General features: G+C 32.9%; 3 protein-coding genes and 1 long non-coding RNA gene across 6 annotated transcripts in view; 3 read left to right on the top strand and 1 right to left on the bottom strand.

Moving 5' to 3' along the window:
* Window positions 1-11: 11 nt before the first annotated feature.
* LOC100177399 (signal peptide, CUB and EGF-like domain-containing protein 2) lies at window positions 12-5,574 on the top strand. The gene is made up of 9 exons (XM_026836608.1): window positions 12-104; window positions 2,234-2,461; window positions 2,732-2,857; window positions 3,115-3,209; window positions 3,401-3,539; window positions 3,805-3,933; window positions 4,170-4,301; window positions 4,450-4,621; window positions 4,841-5,574. Exons 2-9 carry the CDS (start codon window positions 2,302-2,304, stop codon window positions 4,962-4,964), a joined length of 1,077 nt encoding a protein of 358 aa, XP_026692409.1. The 5' UTR covers window positions 12-104; window positions 2,234-2,301; the 3' UTR covers window positions 4,965-5,574.
* A 739-nt stretch (window positions 5,575-6,313) lies between these two features.
* Window positions 6,314-7,009, top strand: LOC108949913. Its single transcript, XR_001974948.2, has 3 exons — window positions 6,314-6,510; window positions 6,618-6,777; window positions 6,953-7,009. It is a non-coding gene; the product is annotated as an uncharacterized LOC108949913 (long non-coding RNA).
* Window positions 7,010-7,333: 324 nt separating this feature from the next.
* On the top strand, window positions 7,334-8,913 carry LOC100184442 (DNA repair protein RAD51 homolog 1). Its single transcript, XM_002126898.5, has one exon. It carries the CDS (start codon window positions 7,380-7,382, stop codon window positions 8,394-8,396), a length of 1,017 nt encoding a protein of 338 aa, XP_002126934.1. The 5' UTR covers window positions 7,334-7,379; the 3' UTR covers window positions 8,397-8,913.
* An 83-nt stretch (window positions 8,914-8,996) lies between these two features.
* LOC100179742 (biotin--protein ligase) overlaps window positions 8,997-13,225 on the bottom strand; it is an 11,981-nt gene continuing 7,752 nt past the window's right edge. The window contains exons 2-11 of one of the 3 annotated variants that reach the window (XM_018813898.2): window positions 12,733-13,208; window positions 12,417-12,607; window positions 12,214-12,269; window positions 11,685-11,883; window positions 11,409-11,479; window positions 11,016-11,176; window positions 10,632-10,746; window positions 10,243-10,302; window positions 9,790-9,931; window positions 8,997-9,456 (exon numbers count right to left, since the gene is read on the bottom strand). In XM_018813898.2, the coding sequence (XP_018669443.2) occupies window positions 9,264-9,456; window positions 9,790-9,931; window positions 10,243-10,302; window positions 10,632-10,746; window positions 11,016-11,176; window positions 11,409-11,479; window positions 11,685-11,883; window positions 12,214-12,269; window positions 12,417-12,607; window positions 12,733-13,208 (1,664 nt within the window). In that variant the 3' untranslated portion in view covers window positions 8,997-9,263. The remainder of the gene's footprint in view (window positions 9,457-9,789; window positions 9,932-10,242; window positions 10,303-10,631; window positions 10,747-11,015; window positions 11,177-11,408; window positions 11,480-11,684; window positions 11,884-12,213; window positions 12,270-12,416; window positions 12,608-12,732; window positions 13,209-13,225) is intronic. The other 2 variants (XM_026836789.1, XM_026836788.1) reach the window with 2 other exon arrangements.

The following is a 13,225-nucleotide window of genomic DNA, read 5'->3' on the forward strand; positions in this document are numbered from 1 at the left end:
TGTGATGGTCCAAATAAATTCCAATGCAAAACTATATCATGTACTGCTGATGAACACTGTAGAGCAGTTGGTTCATCATATGCTTGTGTTCCAAATGTGAGTTACTACAAAAAAATGATTAAATAAAAAAATATTACATTTTTTTCGGAAAATGTTTTTGTGTTATAACTTTTTTACCCAAAAGTTATTAACAATTTTCTGTATAAAAAAAACAAATTTTATTATCTGCAGTCTAAAACCAATTTGCCCTATTGATACAAATCATAGGTAAAACACAAAATAGCATTAACATATTAAAAATGAAGCTTTAAAATATATAATGGGCTAATTTTTTTTCTCCTGTTTGCAGGAAGCCAATTGCTTTTTACAAGGACCATCTTACTATTCCACATTTGATGGCAAACAATATAACTATGATGGGAATTGTGTGTATGTTCTTGTAAGGTAAGTGTATACTTGGTGTGAATCATGTCTGGTGCTGTGGCACAGTGGTTAGTCTGTCTACATCTAGACCAGACAAGTTAGAGGCTTGATGCTGCTACTACTGTGGCTATAATGTCCGGCACCGTGGCACAGCAGTTGTAGTTTGTGTGTCAGACTAGTTTATACAGGTTCAAGGCACGGCGCTTCTACTGTTATGTTATAGGTGTTCTTAAACACACTTTAACAAAAAAATCTTATGTTTTCACAGCTGGTTTGTGGTCAAAAGTTTTTAAGATTTTATTTTATTTTTTTCAGAGCAATGGAAGTTGCTGGTCAGGTCCCTGCTTTTACTATCACAGGGAATAAAAATGTAGAATGGGGTATAAGGGTTCCACAAACTAAACTCTTCATCAAAGTTAACGCAAGTGCTGGATTTAAAGAACAAATGGTTATCATTCACCCTGATGGAAAGAAAGTGCTGGTAAGAACATTGTATTATTTAGGGCATGCCATAGTTGTTATCATGTCTCATCTTGTCCAGAGGTTACAGGTTTAAGTCTTGGTAAAAGAGGAATATTTTTTGGTTTTAAACAAGTATTTACAGAATTGTATAACTGTATTCTCATGATTCGAAAAGAGTGTTTTTATTGTTCAAAACCTGATTAGAAAATGTGGGGTCTTTTGTGCTGAAAGTATCTTTTACGGCTGTACTTATCTAACCCTACTATATGACATGCAAAACTTTTTAACTAATGAACTAAAAAAAAACAAAAAAGATTAAAATAAATTTCCTCTACAGTTAGATGGATTAACTCTTTTACCTGGAAGTAACTACATGGGTGTTACTGTTATGATTCAATCTAGTTTTGTGATGGTCAGATTCAACTTTGGACTTGTTATAAGGGTTGGCACACAAGGAGGGTAAGGGCAAGGGGGGTTTAGAAATTCTTGAAAGATTTTTTTATAGAATTGCTTAAAAGATTTTTAATTTTTTTTTTTAGTCCTATGGTTATTTTTTTGGTTTATAGGCAAAACGAGAATAAAAAAAAATTGGTTTATAGACAAAACAAGAATAGGCATTACATTTATTTTTTTTAACAATAGGAGTGACATTAATATAGAAAATCCTATTAAATAGGCCTAATATGGCAAACAATATATTTAACCTCTGCTTAGTTGTATTTGTATAGATACTTATAGGTTGTTTAAATTGGCATTCATACATTACAAAAAAGTTAAAAAAACTGCCAGAAACGAGGTGTATGAAACAAAACACCCGTGTTATGACGACTGTTGTTGCCCCACGTACCGTGAATAAATAAGTAAAACTCATTCATTTATATCTAGAATCATCATCACTGTACCTGGAGTATTGCGCAATAATGTTCATGGTATGTGCGGCAGTTTTGACGACAACGCTAACAATGACTTTAACATTATGGGACGGGAATTATCAGTGAATGAATTTGGGGAACACATGAAAGATAAAACTGTCACTCAGAGGTAAGTTTGTACATGTGTAGTAGGATGTAGGACAGTACAGAAATTAACCCATTGTAGAGATGTGTATGAAACAGAACACCTGTGTTATAGCAACCTCACCTCTTAGAAGAAAATAAACATAACGCATTCATAAATCGTTGTTTTCTAAAAAACAATTGGAAAAATTATTTAATTTTATTTGCGTTGAATTATACCTATTGCTTAGTTTTCTCACACAACATTTGAAATTCTTATTTAATTTGTGTAAATTACAGTTGCACAAACGGTAAAGACATGCCCACAGTTTGCGGCAGAAAACACTACCTACCGTTTATAAAGAGCCCATGTGCATGCGGTGTGCTTAGAACATCTGATGTGTTTTCAAAGTGTCGTGGTATGGTCAATGTAGCCATGTATGAAGCCGCATGCACAAAAGCAGCGTGTATGCACAAGGAATTTTTCCACTGGATAGATCGTATGGTAGCTGGTTATACAGCAGAATGTGCAATAAGGTCTTCGATCGCATTAACCAATGTCAGAAGTGCAACGGGGCTAGGTAAGTTATGTAGAATTTTCTGAAACATAATTTTTTTTATGCATTTTCACAATGAATGTGTAAAAAACATAGGCCTACCTATGTATTTGTTTTTTGTATCTATATGTATAAATGTATCATTTTTACTAAAACTTTAAGCTATGTATATGTGTTTAAAAGTTTTTATGTAGATGTGTTCAAAAGTTCATATACATTTGAGTTGCCCCACCATGCAAGGATAAATGCATATTATTTTGATTTTTATGTTTAATTATAAAATACAATCTGCAGATATGGTTTGCCCTGATAATTCCCATTATACAATGAATATGCAACCATGTATGCCAACATGTGGTGACAAGACAGCATCAATTTGCAAAGCGAATAGGCATGTAGCCCGTTTCATGGCACAGGAAGGTAAATAAAGAGCCATTTTGATAGTTTTTTTATTTTGGGGGCATATTTGGTTTGAGTTTAATTTTTTTGCCAAATTATTATTTTTTTTAAAACAAAATGGTTTTAACTAAGACTCTTTTGTTAAGGGATCTTGTATTTTATTTTTGTGTTAGGAAAACTAAAATAAAACTGTTTAGTTTTTTATTTTTAAATCGATTAATAGTTTCAAATAAAGTTTTAATTAAGTGTTAGTTATTTTCTGCTACTAAAACTTGTAGGTTGTGAGTGCAACACCGGTTTTATTAGAAGTGGATTAAAATGCGTGCCTGAAGATAAATGTGGTTGTACCGGCACCAATGGGTTGTATGTGGAGGTAATGGTTTGTGTTTGCTAATTTAGATGTTATTATAGGATTTAAGTGGTGTTTAAATGCATAATGTCGCTTTTCATTTTTATATAAAAATTAGTATTATGGTTTTTAAATTCAACTTTTTCAAAAAGTAACCAATTGGACAAATTTCCTAATAAAAAATGAATAATACGGTTTTTATGTTGTATTGACAGCACGGTGACAGTCGAACGATAGGAAAATGTGACAGAAAATGTCAATGTAGGAACGGGGTATGGAACTGTGCTGCAGAACAATGTTTTAGCAACCAATACTGTGGTTTAAGACTTGGAAAATTTGGATGTCATTTTACTGGTACCTAGTACAGCTTATGAGACATGTTAATAAATTAACAGTATTTTTAATAAAACTTCACGGTTTTTCTTATTTGGTAGTAAACCGAACAAAAAAATGGTCCCATTTGGTAGTAAACAAAGAACATTCTAAGAAATATAAAAATGTATCCCCACAACTTGCATAGACCTTTGTTAATTGTTTAAAACGGTCAGGATATTTGGTTATTATGTGCTAAAGGTGTCCGTCTTCCCCCACCCTACTATAATTATTTTTCGTTTTTTAGATGAATGCAAATACAACAACGGTGGTTGTAGCCACATATGTTCGGTGTGCAAAGGAACAATTGAATGCAAATGTCCTGCTGGGTTCGGATTAGACACTGATAAGAAAACTTGCAAAAAAGGATTGACAGGTATTAAATTGTTTAATTTGAAAAAAAAACTTTAATCACCTGTATATATAACAGAAAAAGTAGGTAAATAATTTAATATTTGTAAAACAATCAACATTCAATTATTTTAAATTTTTAATTTATATTGCTAATGAATTTAAACAAATTATTAAATTTTATGTTAAATTATATTTAAAATTTATTTTTGTTTTTCGAAGAAATAAAGTATATTTCATTTTATTCATTCATTTACCCAGAGTGTACAAGCCTATTAGATGAATGGAAAGTAAGTTACGCAGATTGGAAACAGAACTTCAACAATGATTGGAGACAAAGTTACAATGCTTATTTAGCCAACAGTGCCCTTCCTACACCAACAACATCATCCAGTAAGTTTTGGTTCATTATCATTTATTAGGCCTATTATTTATTTAAAAAAATGTTTGTTTCTGAATTTTGTTCCTGCAAAGCTACATGTGGTAACTCCATTGGTGGAAACAGGGTGTATGAAACTGAACAACAACTACTTACATATAGATTCCTTGTTCTACTGGAGCAAATGGTTCGACACTGATGATTCAACTGGTGGTGGTGACAATGAAAGTTTGGAAAGAATTTTGAATTTTCACCCAAATGAAGTTTGTACATCACCCCTGGCAATGGAAAAGAAATTAGTCAGTGGAAGTACTACTGCTGCTCAATGCCTTGCGTGAGTTTACAGTGTTTTTATTTTGGTGTAAAAGTTAACTTTTTAAAATTTTAACCTAATTTTGTTATGTTTTTTACAAAAAAAATCACTCACAAAGTTAGATAACTCAAAAACTCATGAAGTATATGAGACAGAATATCTGTAATATAATGAATGTCGTTGCCCTGCCACCGTCGATAAATATAAGTAAAATTCATTAAAACTAGTTTTCTTTTACAGTGGTAGTGGGAATATTCAACTACGAACAGAGAGTGCTTATATGGGTTTGGTTTGCGTTGATTCAGATCAAATGACAGGAGTTCGTTGCCCTGATTATTCTGTGAGGTTCCTATGCATGAAGTGATCTAATTATACCTGTCTAGTACTAGTAGGGTAGGGCATGATGGTAACATTAGAACATACTTTTAAACAACTGCTTTAAATTTTGTAAATCTGGTAATATTTTTGTACTTATATTGTTAAAAAATTCTTGTATAAACCTAAAAAGATCGAGTGCAAAAACACTAAAAGCAAACAAAAATTAAGTCCAATAAATGGTGTTTGAAAAACGTATATATACTTCATAAAAAAGAGTATTACCACTTCGAATAAGAGACTGATAATACTAATTATTGTCAAAATATATTTATGTTTGGTATATTCACTGTAAGTTAGGCTCAATATTTGTATATGACATATTTTGTCCATTACTTATAAGTAAAACTAAAATTGTTAAAAAAACTATGTTTTTTAAATTGAATTAAACAAAATTATTTTAAAAATATATTGAACTTCATAAAATGTAGCCATCTTGCCCTGCCATATCTATACATTGTGTAATCCTAATCTTGTACCTAATTATATTGTAGTTGATATTATTATATAAAATTCTGTTTTGGTTGTTAGTATAAATTATAAAAGATGTAATGTTTTACAAATATAGCCACAGTACTGTAGCGTGAATAAAATTAAAAGTAGAAAGTTTTGTAGTTTTTATTGTATAAACATTATGTGGTTCTGATGTGTATGGAAACGGACCATATTTAATATGAAAATTGTTGCTGCCGCAATGTGTATGTTAGGTGCATAAAACACGAGATGTTGTGGTCAGTTACTAAATTGAAGCTACACAAACATCCCATCATCGTCCGGCGTTGTAGCACACTTGGTTAGCGGGTTTACCTGATACCTTCCACCAATCGTTGTAGTGATAGGGCTTACTTAGGTCGTCTGCATTATTTGGATATGAAAGTTAGGCCACAGGACGCCACAGTTGTGTAGGCAGCAAGCATACGAAATCGGTTGATAGCTTAAAACGCATAGATTTGCTGTGACTTTCTAGTTGAAGCCTATTTATAAAGTCGCAACTATACTTTAACTGAATGAATGAATAATATTGTTGGGTGGCTTAGTGGTTAATAGAGCTAGTATATAAACTAATCGCGAAAGGGTCGTAGTTGCTAAGACTATGGGACTAATGAAGAAGTGATCAGCAGGATATCATCGAGGTGTTATCTTTACTATGGCGTACCATGGCCTACCTAATGTATTGAGTAGGCCATGGGCGTACGTAAGGTGTTGTATATTGGCCAATGAGGAAAGATGGGACACAGTTTCACCCATCTTACCCCAAACCAAAGTATGGTAGGGTCTAGGGTGGGAAAGACTGGGCACCCTTTCTTCATTCAAATAATTTATATAGCCGTATTATCACGACTTAAGAAAATGGTTGCACTGTCCATAAAAAGACATTGTTTGTATTATGAGAATATTTGTAGTGCATGAAACATAACCCGCTTCCCATAATTCAAAAACTATATAGGAAATTACTTCAAGTTGAATAACTTCCACATTTCAAACAAAACGCTGGCAGCATTCAGTCTCAAATCCCTTCTACTTTAGTAAACAAAGTAAGCTAGAAAATTTAAACACAAAGATGACAATCCATGTGTTCTGTATACCAAAAGACACGTAGGCTAATTCAAACCTATTCTGTTTTTACTGTGTATTTTTGCAGATGATTAATTATAAATCACTGCTCGTTTCAACGTTGCTCGTCATCGGAATGGTGATTCTTACCGAGAGTTATGCAGTGGCTGCAGTTGCATCAAATCTTTCGAGACAAGGTTATTTTACATCCTCGGTTTCTAATAACCAAAGGTCAAACCTTAATAGTGGTAAGAATTTAGCAAGTTAAAGACGTTAGCATTTTAGCATGTTGAAAATTTGGAAAATGGTTTTACCGTTTAATTGTTTAAAACACGATCAGGATATTTGAATATTATGTAGATGTCCTATCTTCCCCCAACCTACTATATTATATAAAAATAGTGTTTATACAAACTTTTTCAGGTAATAAAGACAAACTGTTTAAAGATATATTGGTGGGAAAATTTATGTAATGTATATAAATTTATGTATATCAAAAGTATATAATTTTTCGTATGGGTAGTACTGAAAAAATAATTTTGTATGGGCAGTACTGAAATTTAGCGCGAATTTAAAAACAAAGTTTCGCAAAGAGAGTGCAAGGTTTGTTATTAATGTTACGGTTACGCTATATTTAATTTAAATACAACTATGTACTTTATATTACCTACACAAGAGCAAAGGGTGTAGGTTTCATTAAAACATAAAACAAAAAAGTTACCAGACGCTGTAAAATCTTGGAAAACTGCGACAGTGCAGAATTAATTGCCAACGATCTTTTCACCTAAAAGTTTTTGTTCTATGCTTAAGTGTGCTTGTAGATCTGAATATTTACATTAAATTAATCAAAATGAGTGTAATGCAATCTGTTTCCGAGAACAAAGAAAATATTGAGGAGGAAAATTGTGGACCTTTGCTAATTAATAAACTTGAGCAGAGTGGAATTAGTGCTGGGGATATTAAGAAGCTAAAGGAGCATGGGTATCATACTGTTGAGGCATTGGCTTATGCTCCTAAAAAGGAACTTATTGGAGTTAAAGGAATAAGTGAAGCCAAAGCTGATAAAATTATAATTGAAGCTGCCAAGCTTGTTCCTATGGGGTTTACTACAGCAACAGAATTTCACCAACGACGGTCTGAAATCATTCAAATCACAACTGGATCAAAAGAGCTAGACAAGCTTCTACAAGGCGGTATTGAAACTGGATCAATAACGGAAATTTTCGGCGAATTTAGGACTGGAAAGACTCAAATTTGTCATACTATTGCTGCCACTTGTCAGCTGCCTATTGAACAGGGTGGGGGAGAAGGAAAATGTTTGTATATCGATACTGAAGGTACTTTTCGCCCTGAGAGGCTGCTAGCAGTTGCTGAGCGATATGGCCTTAACGGAGCTGATGTTTTGGATAACGTAGCATATGCACGGGCGTATAACACTGACCATCAATCTCAACTCCTTATTCAAGCTGCAGCCATGATGTCCGAGACACGGTATGCAGTTATAGTTGTAGACAGTGCTACAGCGCTTTATAGAACTGACTACAGTGGTCGTGGCGAGCTTTCTGCACGGCAAATGCATCTCGGCCGATTTCTAAGAACCTTATTGCGCCTTGCTGATGAGTTTGGCGTGGCAGTTATCATTACAAACCAAGTTGTAGCTCAAGTTGACGGCGGAGCTATGTTCTGTGCGGACCCGAAGAAACCTATAGGAGGTCATATCATGGCCCATGCTTCAACCACAAGGTTATATCTCCGAAAAGGGCGTGGTGATACAAGAATTTGCAAGATCTATGATTCTCCCTGTTTACCGGAATCCGAAGTCATGTTTTGTATCAACAGTGATGGTATTGGAGACACCAAGGATTAACAATATTTCTACATTACATTCCTTGACATAATTTTTCAAATGGCTATGATATATTGAACTTTCCTTAGACAAATGTACATCCAACCAACATATATTGATCTTTCTTGTAAAGTTTGTTTTAGTTTAGCGGTGAAAGTTAATTTCTATTTCGCATTCATGCCTTATCTCTATTTTCATCAAATTCTTGTAGATTTTTTTAACACAAGTGATTTAAATTCAAGTTAAAATTTTTAATTCACTTTTTTTAAATCGTAAATTAAATAAATGGCTTGTACCTGTACTGCAGTATTGTTAAACTTAATTTGCCATGGGTGACTGCCAGTTTTGTGGATTCAATTTTTCTTCAAAATTGTCTATCTTACATTTTATTAGATGTGTCAATACTGTCATATCTGCCACCCGTTTTAACGCAATAGCCTTGCATTGGTTATTCATCCATAAAACAGGACATTTCTGTGTTTGTTCTTTTACTGTTACATTAAAATATCTACAACTTCAAAAACTAATTTAAACGCAGTTACATTTTAGGCGGTTTTGCTTATTTATTAGTGGAAGTGGAATTGTGAAAAGTTTTTACAAAACTTTGAGATTTGATTTTTATATTTTGATGTTTTATTATGGTGAGTTTTTTAAATACATCAATGTCATATATAGGAGTACATTTCATTTGTTTTTTTACTTAAAATCATAATCATTTTACAAATATTAACAGCATAGATATATGTATATAATACAATCTTCTACTTTTATTATGAAACATTTGCTTTTAATCAAATCATTTTCTGTTCTAGAACATTATTTCTTGAGTATTATGCCTGGTAGCAATCTAAAAAACAGCAGCATTATATACAGTTAGCATTTATGACATTATGTTTTCCGTTTCAGTTTTGGCAGAATTTGATTCTGCATCATATCGAAGCTGTTTCCATCTGGACAGAGAGTTGTAACTTCCGCAGTGTCATGACGACGTACTCGTAAGAACCCGTAGTCATCTACCCCAACCACTGTGCACTCAACTTTTGTGTTTGACTCGTCCATTATAACTTCTACCTCAGCCATGCTGTAACAGGTTAGCTTGATTACATTACAAGTAGGTAGGAATATACCAAAAGACCATAGAACACAGTTACACAGGTATCAAGTAATCAAGTATACCTACAAGCTTGTTTTCTACGTATATTTTAGAGTAGAGTAGGATAAGATGGAAAATGTTTACATACTCATAATTGTACCATTTGGTAGTAAATAAAGTATATTTACAGAATAATATTTAAGTTAGTGTATTGTGTATGCATTAGTATTGGTCAGTACATTATTAATGCAGCAGAAGTAGACTACATACTGTACCACTTATTAGAACTAATTAAAACAAAAAAATATCGGATTTTTTTACCTATGAAGCCAGTATTTATAGTATATCTTAAGAAATGACTCTGCTCCATTTTTTTGGAAATCTATAATAAGATTTTCTAGTTCAGTAATAGTTCTTGCTATAACCTCTTCTGTAGTTAGTTGTAGCTGTAGTGAGTGTTCATCTAGAATAGAATTAGAAAACAATGTAAGTTATCTATATTGCTGAAGCTCTTTCCAGTACCACGGCTAAGTGGTTAGAGCGTTTACCTTCAGCCCATAGCGACAGAGGATATGGGTTCAAGGCTGGACGATGCTACCATTGTTGGCAAATATGTCTTTGGGCAAAACAGTTAGCAGCAATTTGCTTTAACCAAGCGGCACTTATGGGTTGCATAAATCGTGAGACGTCAGCCATACATATTAAGTAAAAATCCCTACAAAATAAGTCGCTGCATCACCAGGCGAAGATAAACAATTTACATTATTTTCTTACCTCTCAGTATTTTGTTCACGCACATAGTTGGTTGACTGTTTGAAACATTTATTCCACAACCTGCAAGCAATGAAATAGTGAAATAATAAGTGAGATCTTAGTGCAAGGGGCCTGTGTTATTAGCCAGAGTTGTTACCCGTCAACCAAAAAAACTAAATTTACAAATTAAAATACTATCTATGTGAATTAGTGAATACAGAATCATTTTTGTTGTTTGGTATTTATAATACAATCATATAACATAAAAATATGTTCTGGCAGTCCCATTTAGATTAGTTTTTTGTTTCAAACTTTTATTTAATGAATTTTGCTGGTATTCATATATATATATATATATTTATACATATAGTATATCGTATATACATATTACATATAAAGTTATTACTAACCTATAGATGCATAGCACATGTTGTTTAACATGGTAGATTGGACAACCACCCCACCCAACTTTACATGCTTTCCATAATAAATATCATTCGGCCATTTTATGCGTAATTCAACATCCTAAAACAGAAATACCAAAGTCATATAAAACTTATTTTACGGGAATTTGATTACGAATTCTTGTTTTGTATAATATAAACTTTGTTCACTAATGCGGATTATTTAATGAAATTGGGATTACTAAGAAATAGTTAGGAATACAGCCTGTAAATAGGTTTTTATTTTTAAGAATGGTTTAAGAATATTGCTTTTAGATAAAATTGGAAAATCTAGCGTTATCTTGCATACCCTGCACTAAACAAATAACACCATTTAATATATATTTATACCTGTAGTTTGTTTATAGATCTTACTCCTTTAACTGCAGCAGTTGTAGTTATAAGTTGTAGGAAAGGCAAACATTGCCCAAGTTTTGAATTCATTGGAATGTCCACCACTATTGTAAACATAGCACAACCTAATGGGCTAATCCATTGGTTACCACTTCTACCTATTGGTTAGAAAAGTTAATGTTAATTTCCAAACAGGACTTTCATAGCAGTAACTTGTCCGAATTATTAATCTGCAATTTTCACTGTAGGTTGGGTTTAATTTGATTGTTGCACGTTTTCCTAATTACAGTATATTTTTAATCCAACAACTGTCGTTTTGTGTTTTTATTCTAAACTGAAAGAAGTCGTAATCAATTTATGCTGTGTAAAATGTCAAAACGCGTTAAATACCTTTTCCCATAGTTTGCTGCTTAGCAATAGCAACAGCTCCAAGATTTGGTGGCAGTTTTGTGCATGTCAATCTGTAATAGTAAAAATAACATAAACGGTCTAGCAGAAAAAAACACCTACAAAGTTACATGCGTGGCAAAACATAAGCAGACACAAGGTTTAAGGTGTATAAAACAGAATACCTGTGTTGAAGTTGCCCGGTCACATGAAATAAATAAGTGACATTCATTTATTTACTCATTCAAAGTGATTTTATAATTACAATTAAACATTTACCCATCAAAAACGCTCATAGTTGAGGTCATAACATCGCCATACACAACAATGCGACCGTATGAACGTGTTGAAAGATTGTTGAAGTAAACATCTTGATTAAACGAACATGACAGCTTTGTTGAGTAATTATAAACATTTTCTTCCTTTGTGTAAACTAAGGTTGTTTTGTTGCTGCGTTCAGTCAATTCTTGCACAGATTCTATAGAAAATTGTATAAATGTTAATAGCCAAATCCAATGTACATATCGTGGCATGAGCAAACAAAGTTGAGGTTTTACTAACAAAATGCTGTAGCAAATTGATTTTGTGTAAGTGACTAGTCGTGCTTGCCCCCCATTTAAATTCTATTCTAAACCTTTTTACCATTTTAATGGAAGATTTATTATCCTTTTGAACAAAACCAGCTTTACAAGTTTTACCACTAAAAGTGAAGCTACCATAATGATGCAAATAAGTTCAGTAAAATGTATATAATATATATATATGTATATATGTATTATATATACTAAATAACTAAAACATACATCACCTGGAGTAATATCATTGTTATAAGGAATCAACGCAAAACTTTCAATTTTCTGCAAACTGAAGGACAATAAGACATACATGTTATATAAACCAAAATGTAATTGTGCATTATATTTGTATGTAAAAAATGTTATATTCTATAACGTTATATTAATTTGGTGACATGCAAATCTCTCAATTTAAACTGTAAGTAGTGAAATTAACCTCTGAAGGAATTCCTCCTGCAGTTGTAGTGTGTTGGAATACAGAAAGGCAATTTTCTGTTGCATTTGATTTACAATAACTTGCACATCATCGTCACAGCAATTTAGACCAACAGATTTTAAAAGTTGTTTCAACAAAGAACAAACCATAGGGTTTGTTGCTGTGTCATTTGCCCCGACCAAGAGTGGTAGCTATGGGAAGAAATGTTAGGGTGATTAGACTTTGCTTGCATTAATATAAAGACACATTGATTTACTATGGTTTAGCTACACCTATGATGTGGTTGATTGTTTGAAATAAAAAAGTAAATACAAACCGTTGAAATAGAAAGTTTTCCAGTATTCTCTGTAGAGTGATGCATTGATACATTCAACAATTTTTCATCAACAATGACTTCATGAATGGACTTTGCATTTCCTTTTAAAACAAATGATGGGAAATATTTTTGTTCGAGGACCTTTTTTTCTTCGCCTTGTTTTATAAACAGGGGCCCAGAAATAATCGGCAATTTCTCAACATGAAATGGTGATGGTTCAGACACAGGGATATAATTGAACATCAGGATATTGCCTCCTGAAGTAATGAAGCTTTTAAGTAAGTTGCTGGTATGGGTCTGGTTATCTTTGTCTGAAAAGAATGATTCACACCCCCAAACTATAACTGTGTGAGTGTTTTTAATCCAAGGATCTTTTCGAAAACTGGTGGTTGAAATTGGGTAGAGGGTGTAGCTGTGTTTTGCTAGGCACAGTTGAAGTAGCTTTATGGCTCCATCAGATACTTCATGCCGTTTACCAGGACTGTACAGTAGT

This window comes from Ciona intestinalis, chromosome 11, assembly GCF_000224145.3.
Source record: "Ciona intestinalis chromosome 11, KH, whole genome shotgun sequence".
NCBI classification, from domain to species: Eukaryota; Metazoa; Chordata; class Ascidiacea; order Phlebobranchia; family Cionidae; genus Ciona; species Ciona intestinalis.

Bases quoted from the DNA above. Each gene is read 5' to 3' on its own strand.
- LOC100177399 (XM_026836608.1), top strand. From the start codon at position 2,302: ATGGTCAATGTAGCCATGTATGAAGCCGCATGCACAAAAGCAGCGTGT. The intron at 3,210-3,400 runs GTAATGGTTTGT...TTGTATTGACAG, and splicing joins CCAATGGGTTGTATGTGGAG to CACGGTGACAGTCGAACGAT. The intron at 3,934-4,169 runs GTATTAAATTGT...TCATTTACCCAG, and splicing joins TTGCAAAAAAGGATTGACAG to AGTGTACAAGCCTATTAGAT.
- LOC100184442 (XM_002126898.5), top strand. From the start codon at position 7,380: ATGAGTGTAATGCAATCTGTTTCCGAGAACAAAGAAAATATTGAGGAG.